The sequence below is a fragment of the Anolis carolinensis genome, chromosome 1, assembly GCF_035594765.1.
Source record: "Anolis carolinensis isolate JA03-04 chromosome 1, rAnoCar3.1.pri, whole genome shotgun sequence".
NCBI lineage: Eukaryota > Metazoa > Chordata > Lepidosauria > Squamata > Dactyloidae > Anolis > Anolis carolinensis.
In genome coordinates this window covers 96,398,723-96,409,826 of record NC_085841.1, presented here as the reverse complement: position 1 = coordinate 96,409,826, position 11,104 = coordinate 96,398,723, and the positions used below count along the sequence as shown (strand labels likewise).

General features: G+C 42.8%; 1 protein-coding gene across 1 annotated transcript; it reads right to left on the bottom strand.

The window, feature by feature from the left end:
* Positions 1-1,158: 1,158 nt before the first annotated feature.
* LOC100560559 (amine sulfotransferase) lies at positions 1,159-11,104 on the bottom strand (the record flags this gene model as incomplete). Its single annotated transcript, XM_062983291.1, has 5 exons — positions 1,159-1,905; positions 2,261-2,432; positions 7,181-7,279; positions 7,849-7,943; positions 10,879-11,104. Coding segments are annotated over 5 exons (723 nt in total), but the record flags the coding sequence as incomplete, so codon positions are not given.

The window sequence follows — 11,104 nt, the reverse complement described above, 5'->3', positions numbered from 1 at the left end:
AAGCTTGTGGTGCTTCATCTTTTTTTACCTATATTAACTTTTTCTGAGATGGGTTCATTTTGAAATTTCAATTCAGGCCAAATACCTTAGTAGAAAAATACATTCATATCAAATGCCACTTTTAATTTCATTAGAAGGATTCAAGGTGTAATAACCTTTAAGTTTTTCATTAGTTCGTATCATTGTGAAATTTTAACTCTGGAGACACTGTACAGTACAGTGGGACCTCGACTTAAGAATGCTTTGAGTTGAGAGCTGTCACTCGGCCCAGGTTTCACTTTGACATATGAGCAGCATTTTGACTGAAGACCTAACGCTAGAAGGAGCACTAGCGCGAGAGGACAGGGCTTTAGGGTTTCAAGGGAGCAGCCTCTGTGCCTTGGGCTCTTGTCCACTTTGGGAGATTGCAGTCTGCTTGTTCTTGTCTGTTTTGAGGAACTTGGGGTTAGTTGATTTTGTGTGGTTTTTATTTCTGGTATGTTTGGCTTCATGAAGAGAGAGAGGTAAAGACAGCAAGAAAAGGAGGCAGGCTGAAATGAGTACAGTATGAAGAAAATGATGCTTCTGCCTCTTGACTTTGTGCTTTGTGTTACCTTGTCACAACATTGTGCTTCTACCATTTAAAGTTGACCTTTTTATTGTTCCATGTAATGCACAAGTTTTGCCTTGTGCCCACACACATTTTGTTGCCTCAAATGTGCTCCCATGCCACAACTTTGTGCTTCTACCGTTTTAAAGTTGATTTTTCTTTTTTTATTGTCCCATGTGAATGTGCATTTATAATCATTTGTTTTTTGTAAATTACATTTTCTTATTTAAAAACACGTAACAAAAAATGGGGGTTCAGCGGGCTAGAATATATTAATAGGATTTCAATGGGAAAAAATGCTTTGAGATAAGAGCAATTTTAGTTAAGAGCTTGGGCATGGAACTGATTAAACTCTTAACTCAAGGCATCACTAGATGTGATTAACAGTTCAGAATACATATACAGTAATAAGAAATACTATGTAAAATGGGTTGGTTTCTTAAAACCAAACTGCACAATACATCACCTGCATGAGTGCTTTTAAAGCCTCCTTTTGGAATCACGTCTGCAGCCCACATGAATTTTTAAATAAGATCCTTGTACTGGCATCGACATCCCTGTCAAAAATTCACTTTCAAAAACTCACTTTATCTCAGAAATACAATTTCTAAGGGCATCAAGAGAATACATTTGGGAAGAAAGTGAGATGCCAGTGAAATAATAAAATATTTCATCTTTTAAGTTATTGTATTTAGGCGGCTACAGTGATATAAACTGACAATTCTAACAATTATTTTTGTTAATACTTTTCTTTTAAAATCAGCATTGGCTCATTGATTAGTATTTGTGAATAAATTTTACTTTTGACATAGTATCCCTTGAAATTTACATTTTTCAAACAATATATAATCTATCGTGCAATTAATCTGTTTTTCTTTGTAATTCTCCTGTAGTGACCTGAACATTATACCAAACATAACATTTAAATATAATCAATTCTGCTTAATTTGGGATTGATTCCTCATTAGTGATTTAGATTATTCCCTTATTTGATCTTTTACATAGAATCTGATTTTATTCACATATTGTAAACAATAAACAATCCTTAATGTGATTCTCTATTCATGGTTTGCAATTTTCTGAACATTGCAATACAGTTTTCTGATGAAAATTAGAAATAAATACTTGGGTGGGACAAATATGAGATTCACCAAATTAAAAATAGACAGTGCAAATGTGAAAAGCTCATTCAGGTAATTCATCATTGATATCCCAGCAGAATTTGAAGGGCAGCTTTTCCATCCGTTCCTTGAAAACGCTGTCAAATCTTTCACTTTGTGCAACTGTCATTGTATTTTTCCAGTCTCCAATAGTACCTGGTGCAGAATTCAGAGAGAAAGGAAGATTAATGTGATGGTTATTATCCTGTTATCTGTAGTGGGGATGGTAGGTAAATTTTACTGTGGAGAACTGAGGCTGATGGGTGTGCCACTACTGTACAACTGTCTGTTGTGAGGTCAATTAGAAAGGCCACAAACATTCATGGCACCACAGCAGCACTTCCTGAAACTTTAGTTTCAAGAATCCCTGACAAGCTGGCAAGGGCTTTCGGGAGTTGGGAAGGACACAGCTTGTGCAGGCCTGGCCTAAAACATGATGCAGCAGGTGCTGGGTAAGGTTTTGCACTTTCAGAGAAGCACTCCTATTGATTATCACCAGCCACAGACTTACCTTTGCGAAAAAAGCGCCCTTTGCTGTGTTCAGGAGATGGATACGCAACATATATACGAGGATCCGTTCTCATTTTTTCAAAAGAAGCCTTAACCAAAATATCATCCAGCACTTTTTCAGTCAAACTCTTTCCTAGGAAGTTACAAATTTTCAGAATGGAGCTTCTCAGATTCTGAAATAGGATATGGTTTAATTATTATATCATATAGGGAATAAATCGATGGTTGACAATATCTGACCAATTAGTAGGACTTATTTAATAACAAATATTGAAGAGTGCATCTCTCATCACTACTGGCTATCACTTGTGTCCGAGTATAATTGCCTTCCATGTGTAGGTGGTGGGTCCATAAGCAGAGACCTATTCTTGACCTGCGTGTTCTTCCACACTGAGGACATCGATTTCTAGGTGGAAGATGGTCCTGGTCAGGGTTGGCTTGACGCGCCTTCCTCTTGACATGTTTCTCCCTTTTGCCCACCATTCATGCCTCTTCAAATTCCACAGCACTGTTGGTAACAGCTGCCCTCCAGTTAGAATGCTCAAGGGCCAAGGCATCCCAGTTCTCAGTATCTATGTCACAGTTTTTAAGGTTGGATTTAAGCCCATCTTTAAATCTCTTCTGCCCGCCAACATTCCGTTTTCCATTCTTGAATTGAGAGTATAGTAATTGCTTTAGGAGGCAGTGATCTGGTATTTGGACAACATGGCCAGTCCAGCAGAGTTGATGGTGGAGGATCATTGCTTCTGTGCTGGTGGTCTTTGTTTCTTCCAGAATGTTGACATTTGTCCACCTGTTGAGTGTGAGGTCTGTAAACAGTCTATGTTTCGCAGGCATATAAGAAGGTTGGGAGGAAAATAGCTTTATAGGCAAGCATCTTGGTATCCCTACAAACAGGCCTGTAGCCAGGATTTTGTTTCGGGAGCGGCTGGGATTTTGGTTCGGGGGGGGGGGGGGCTGAGTCTGAGTGGGAGGGGGTCTACCCTAGCAAACCTTTTGTATTGTTAACCCAATACCGCCATGCATATGGGATATATTGAGCATGGTGATCAGATCATGATATGAATAAACATAACAGTTTAAATAATAAATGTAAGGCTTTTTTGCGGACCACCCTGAGAATTGGGGGGGGGGGGGGCTGAAGCCCCTCAAGCCCCCCCCCCCCCCGGCTACATGCCTGCCTACAAATGTCCCTATCCTCAAACTCTCTCTGCTTCATTAGGAAAAATGCTGCACTCGCAGAGCTTAGACAGTGTTGTATTTCAGTGTCAAAGTTGACTTTTTTTGAGGAGGTGGCTGCCAAGGTAGCAGAAATGGTCAACTTTTTGCTAATGTTATAACATTAAGCTGTATTTCTGGCATTGCAGAGAGATTGGATGGTGCCTGTTGATAGAGCACTTTGGTTTTCTCAATGTTCAGCGAGAGGCCAAGCTTCTTGTATGCTTCTGCAACGGTTTTTAGGGTAGCTTGTAGGTCTTCTTCTGAATGAGCACAGACTACATATTGGAGTTCTATAACAGATGTTGTTGTGATCTTGGTTTTGGCTTTCAGTCTGCTGATGTTAAACGGCCTGCCATCTGTCCAATAGATGATTTCCACACTGATAGGTAGCTTTCCAACAACGATGTGCAGTATCATAGCAATGAAGATGGAGAATAAGGTTGGGGCAATAACACATCCCTGTTTGACACCTGATTCCACCTTAAATGGTTCATTTTGGGAGCCATTGCTGTCCAAGACTGTTGCCATCATGTCATCATGGAGGAGCCACAGGATGTTCACAAATTTGTCAGGGTATTCGATTTTTAGAACCAGAGACCACTGCAATTCACTTGCCTTTGCAAGGTCAATGAATATCATGTACAGAGGTTGATTTTGTTTCTTGAATTTTTTTTAGAGCTGTCATGCATTGAAGATCATTTCCACTGTTCCACTGGAGGGGAAGAAGCCATTCTGGGAGGATGTCTTCTGAGATAGGTAGAAGGCGGTTTGCAAGGATACTTGCGAGGATTTTCCCAGCAGAGGTTAGAAGGGAGATAGCTCAATAGTTTTCACAGTCTTTCCCCCCCCTCATTTTTGAAAAGGGTGATGATGGTGGCATCTTTGAAGTCTGCTAGGATTTTCTCAGTCACCCACACTTTTTCAATGAGCTGGTGGAGTTGTGGTGTCAGCTCAGGTCCACTCTCTTTAAAGATTTCAGCAAGGATCCCATCAGGTTCGCTGTCTTATAATTTTTTGTTGGCTGATGGTTTTGCTGACGTCCTCCAAATTAGACAGTGCTGCAAGTTCATTCTTGGTTTGTGTTTGCGGAATTTGCAAGATAACCTCTTTGGACATGTTGGAGCTGTGGTTAAGAAGGTTGTGGTAGTGCTCCTTCCAACATAGTGCAATTGATTTTTTATCTTTCAGAAGTTTGATTCTGAAAGCATAGAGGGTGTATGCCATGATTTCTTGGGCCATAGATGACCTTTGTGGCATTAAAGAATCCCCGTGAGTCATGGACATTTGCAAAGTGTTGGCTTTCTTTAGCCTGTTTTGTCCACCAGATGTTCTTGATTTCTCTGGTCCTTCTTTGGACCACAGCATTTGCACTGGCATTGGTCGTTTTCTTAACAGCACAGTTGGTGTCTCTCTGCCATATTTAGAAGGCTTTACTTTTCTTAACATTTAACTGTTGGAATTTGTTATCATTTTCATCAAACCAGTCTTGAAGTTTCTTAATTTGGTATCCAATGGTTTCTTCACCACTCACTTTTTTTGGACTTTTGTTGGTTTAGTTTTATTTTTCTTGGAAGATGTCTGTGCATGACAATTCGACAGCCTGCTGTGAAGCATTTGCTCGGTTCTTTGTGGACAAAGTCGCTTTGATTCACTCTGGCTTTGACACCATATTAACGGCAGTCTCCGAGGATGTAGCATGAGCACCTGCTTGTCCTATTTTGATGGATTCTTTTCAATTGGTTCAGCCTGAGGATGTGGACAAGGTGCTTGGAGAGGTGAGGGCTACCACATGCATCCTAGACCTCTGCCCATCCTGGCTGGTGAGAGAAGCCAGAGGGGGATTGGCTGAGTGGGTGAAGGTCATGGTGAATGCCTCCTTAAATTGCCTTAAATTGGCTGTGATCAAACTGCTGTTGAAGAAGCCTGTTAACTACTGTTAAATTGCCTTAAATTGGCTGTGATCAAACTGCTGTTGAAGAAGCCATCACTGGATCCCACTCAATTGGACAGCTATCGGTCTATTTCCAATCTCCCCTTTTTGGGCAAGGTTGTGGAACGTGTGGTGGTCGCACAACTCCAGGCATTCTTGGTAGACACCGATTTTCTAGATCCGGTGCAGTCTGGCTTTAGACCAGGACATGGTACTGAGACAGCTTTGGTCGCCTTAGTAGATGATCTACGCTGGGAGCTGGACAGGGAGAGTGTATCCCTGCTGGTTCTGCTGGACCTCTCAGCGGCCTTCAATACCATCGATCACGGTATCCTTCTGGGATGCCTTGCCGGGATGGATCTCAGAGGTACTGTTCTGCAGTGGCTCCTGTCCTTCCTGGAGGGTCGGTCCCAGATGGTGTCATTGGGGGACACCTGCTCGGCCCCACAACCATTGTCTTATGGGGTCCCGCAGGGGTTGGTACTGTCCTCCATGTTGTTTAACATATACATAAAGCCGCTGGGAGAGATCATCCGGAGTTTTGGGGTGCAGTGTCATCTGTATGCAGATGATGTCCAGCTCTGTCACCCCTTCCCACCTGTCACTAAGGAGGCTGTTCAGGTCCTGAACCGGTGTTTGGCCGCTGTGTCGGACTGGATGAGGGTAAACAAATTGAAACTGAATCCAGACAAGACAGAGGTCCTCCTGGTCAGTCGTAGGGCCGAACAGGGTATAAGGTGACAGCCTGTGTTGGACGGGGTTGCACTCTCTCTGAAGACACAGGTTCATAGTCTGGGTGTTCTCCTGGACTCATTGCTGAGCCTGGAACCCCAGGTTTCAGTGGTGGCCAGAGAAGCATTTGCATAACTAAGACTTGTGCGCCAGCTGCACCTGTACCTTGGAAGTCTGATTTGGCCACAGTGGTCCAAGCTCTGGTTACATCTCATCTGGACTACTGCAACACTCTCTACGTGGGGTTGCCTTTGAAGACAGCCCAGAAGCTCCAGTCAGTACAACAGGTGGCAGCCAGATTAATAACTGGCGCGGCATACAGGGAACGTACCACCCCCCTGCTAAGCCAGCTCCACTGGCTGCCAATATGCTACCGAGCCCAATTAAAAGTGCTGGTTTTGACCTATAAAGCCCTAAATGGTTCTGGCCCAATCTACTTGTCCAAATGTATCTCCTCCTATGAGCCAGCAAGATCCCTAAGGTCATTTGGTGAGGCCCTGCCCTCGGTCCCATCTGCCTCACAAGTGCAGCTGGTGGGAACAAGGAACAGGGCTTCTCGGTAGTAGCTCCCCGGCTGTGGAACACCCTCCCCAGGGGTATTCAACAAGCTCCAACACTTTTGGGCTTCAGAAGAGCCCTAAAAACATGGTTATGTGCTTAAGTTTTTAATGAATAATGGCAAAGACGACACAGACAGACCCATGGCTAAAGCATGAGGTTTTTTTGGAAGAATGGATCTGACTATGTTTTAAAATTTTTATACTGTATTTAATAGTTTTAATTGATTTTATGTACTGTGTGATTTTGATTTTGTGTAGGCATCGAATTACTGCCATTGTTGTAAGCCGCCTTGAGTCCCTTTGGGTGAGAAAGGTGGGATATAAATGTTGGAAATAAATAAATAAATAAATGAGTATTTTATGTGTGGAGGTCAGCGCACTGCCAAACAAGACACAATGTTCACAGAATGAGGGTCCCATCCAGTGGCATGGTTAACATAAAAACGGTGGCTTCTCAACTGTTGCAGCTTTCTTCTACCTTCACAGCTGTTGCAACATGTGCCATGTTGTCATCTGATTGCTCAGCCGTTGAGGTCTTCAAATTGTTCTTGGTCTGACTCCTCCACTGCGGCCCCTCCTGGAAGTAAATGACTCCAACGGTTACACACGCATGTTCATTGGAACATGCAAGCCCTCTCACCACGACAAGGTGACAATTCATCAAGGGGACATCTATTCTGCGATAAGTTGCTAGGGAACCTTAGACCTATACTCAGATTGGATTTCTCCTTCATTTCCCAGCCATTTACAGTGCTTTCCTGCTTCGTTTCCTCTCCTTTTCAACACCCATTCTTTCTTTAAGCCACATTTATAACTCCAAGGATCAAACAAGAGCTGTCTTGTGATTTTCCTACATAAGCTAAAGCACATGCAGTTATGTAGTATACTTTGATTTTGAAGGTAAATCTGTGTTTAGTTAGCAATTCTGATCATTTACAGACCTTGCTGAATAGGCTAACCATACATTTTGAATTCCTAGATCTTTCCCTACTCACTTTGCTGAACATGGCAGTATCACTGACACAAGAACTTCTAAGTTTCCATACCAGTTTAAGAACATACAGACCGTTACTTCTTCCCAAAATAATATCCGATAAAGTTATGTTAGTGTAACTGGAAAAGCAGAAAAGGTGTGTAAGGTCTTACCGTCTTCATCTCTTCATACATAAGGAACAGAATATTAAAGTTGTCCTTCTGAGCCCACCAGCCTTCTATGTGTTCTAACCATAAATCACCTACCACTTGGGGAAGAAAGAGTAGGTGTTAACATAGTTAAAATGGCATTTGGCATCAGTGGTTGTGATTTCAAGAGCTGCATATTTCCAGCTTAGTTTTGGTCTCAACTGAAGGCTTTTCTTGCCATTATGTAGAATTAGGAAGGTGCTTCATGTAGATGATTCTGAAGAAAAGGAAACAGACACATGGGTTTGCCATGAGTCCTTCTTGCATTTTCCAAACTCATTCTGCTCATTTGAGACACTGCTTCGGATTCTCTCCTATCACCAGCATTGAAATAAAACTGAAGAGCCAGGATCCTTGGATGCCAGTCATAGCATGGCAAGGGGCATGGCTGTGTCCCAAAGAGCACTATGTTGTCCGTCAGTATGTGAATGATGAGCATAACATCATACTAAATAAATAAGCTAATCATATAAATTCCGTGATATGATTTTGTTATTCACAAATATCAAGGAAAGAGAAGACTTGCAAGCAAATGCTACCATATAATCTTTTCTAATAAGAGAAGTTTCAAGATAGACACTGTGGTCTTTTCTTCCCTTTAAAATGAACAGGTATAGTCAGAAACAAATTATGGCTCTATGTTTTGACTTGGACAACAGACATCAAGTTATATTTATGAATAATAATAATAAATAATAACCTTTATTTTTATATCCCGCTCCATATATATATATCCCCAAAGGGACTCGGGGCGGCTCACAACAGGGACAAGCCCGAAACAACAACACAACATATTTTATAAAAACTTAAAACATTTCAACGATACACAAAATAAAATAATGGACAATACATTAAAATCCAAGCAGATAAAATCAGAGTAATTAAAAACAAACCAGCGGGGACAGGTTTCATAAAGTGCTGTATCATGGAAATGAGTAACAGTGATAAAGTGCCATACGCTTTTAAAACATAAAGAAGTATTCTGATGACAGCTCTATTGGGCCTATTCATTCAAATGAGCTCTGGAACAACCATGTTTTTAATTCCCAGCAGAAAATGGGCAAGGAAGGAGCCGACCTGATCTCCTTGGAAAGAGAGTTCCAGAGCCGGGGGACCACTGCCGAGAAGGCCCTCTCCCTCGTCCCCACCAGCCGCATTTGAGACAAAGGTGGGAGCGAGAGGAGCGCCTCCTTGGATGATCTTAGGGTTCGCGTTTAAGGCTTTATAGGTAATAACCTGCACCTTGAATTGGGCCCGGAAACTTATCGGTAGCCAGTGGAGCTGTTTAAACAAAGGAATTGACCGTTCTCTGTAACTAGCTCCTGTTATTAATCTGGCTGCTGATCTCTGAACCAACTGAAGTTTCTGATCCGTCTTCAAAGGCAGCCCCACGTAGAGTGCATTGCAGTAATCCAACCTGGAGTTGACTAAGGCATGGACCACCATGGCCAAATCAGACTTCACGAGGTACGGTCGCAGCTGACGCACAAGCTTTAACTATGCGAAAGCCCTCCCGGCCACTGCCGACACCTGAGCATCAAGTGTCAGCGCTGGAGGACCCCCAAACTGCGGACCTGTGTCTTAAGGGGGAGTGCGACCCCTTCAAGCGCAGGTTGCCACCCTATGCCCCGATTGGCCGCATGACTGACCTGGAGGACCTCTGTCTTGTCAGGATTAAGTTTCAGCTTATTCACCCTCATCCAGTCCATCACAGCGGCCAGGCACCGGTCAAGGATCTGAGGGGCTTCCTTGGAGTTTGGTGAAAAGGAGTAGTAGAGTTGAGTGTCATCTGCATAGAGATGGCACCCAACTCCAAAATCCGGATGACCTCTCCCAGCGGTTTCATGTAGATGTTAAAAAGCATGGGAGACAGAATAGAATCTTGCAGGACCCCACAGGACAATGGCCAGGGGTCTGAGCAGGAGTCTCCCAGCTTCACCAACTGGGAACGGCCCTCCAGAAAGGAGCGGAGCCATTGCAAAGCAATGCCCCCAATACCCATTCCGGAGAGCCGTCCCAGAAGGATACCATGATCAATGGTATCGAAAGCCGCTGAGATGTCCAAGAGAATCAACAGGGTCACACTCCCCCTGTCAAGTTCTCTGCGGAGGTCATCCACCAAGGCGACCAAAGCCGTCTCCGTACCATGACCGGGTCTGAAACCAGACTGTGATGGATCCAGATACTCGGTCTCTATCAGGAACCCCTGGAACTGCGAGGCGACCACCCGCTCCAGAACCTTGCCCAAAAAGGGAAGGTTCGAAATTGGCCGGTAGTTGTTAAGAACCGACGGGTCAAGGGACGACTTTTTCAGGATCGGTTTAACCAATGCCTGCTTTAAGGTAGATGGAAAAAGTCCCTGATCCAGTGAGGCGTTTATTATCTCCACAAACCAATTTGCCAACCCCCCACTGGCAAGTTTTATTAGCCAAGATGGGCAAGGGTCTGAAGCGCATGTGGTCACTCTCACAGCTCCAAAGATCCCCTTGACGTCATCAGGGTGAATCACTCTTTCATAAAAAAATGAAAACATTTTAGAATTTCCTTTATATTTATACAAACATTTTTGGACTTGAGTTTTCCACCACACATAAGAACAGTTCATTCCAGCAATTATGGTGTGTATTTTTTTAGTATGTCGATCATCACTTGACTGAGCTATCCTTAGCCTGGAAATGCTGTAATTGTTGCAAAAGTAGAATCTGGAAAGTCGGTGCTTGTGGGGATCCCAGTCACATTTTAAGAACTCAACTGCCAGGGTATATACTTGTTTGTACTTGAGTGAACACAGAGTTAACATTTTTCCAAATAATGTGGAGGTGAGCAAAGATGTATGTTAATGTGTGATGAACATCAGAACTGAGTTGACCTATTGCCATTAACAGTACCTGGTATGACATTATTTGTCTTCTAACATTTCACTTTTTTAATCAAATGGGGGGGGGATGATGCAGGGGTAAAAATGAGCTATTTAAAATACTTATTATTGCTTACTTTTACCAGCCAAAAACCTCTCCATGAAAATGTCAAAGTCTTCTATTTCTTCAAAGTTGGCAGCAATTTTGGAATAATGGTAGAAGGACACCAAGACATCCTTTGGGTTTCTGGCCACATAAATAACCTGTATTAAAACGACATTGAGAATTCTAATGAAATAATTTCTGATCACATGAACAATGTGCCTAGCAATGGAACTTTCTCTAAAACCCAGTTTTTCCAA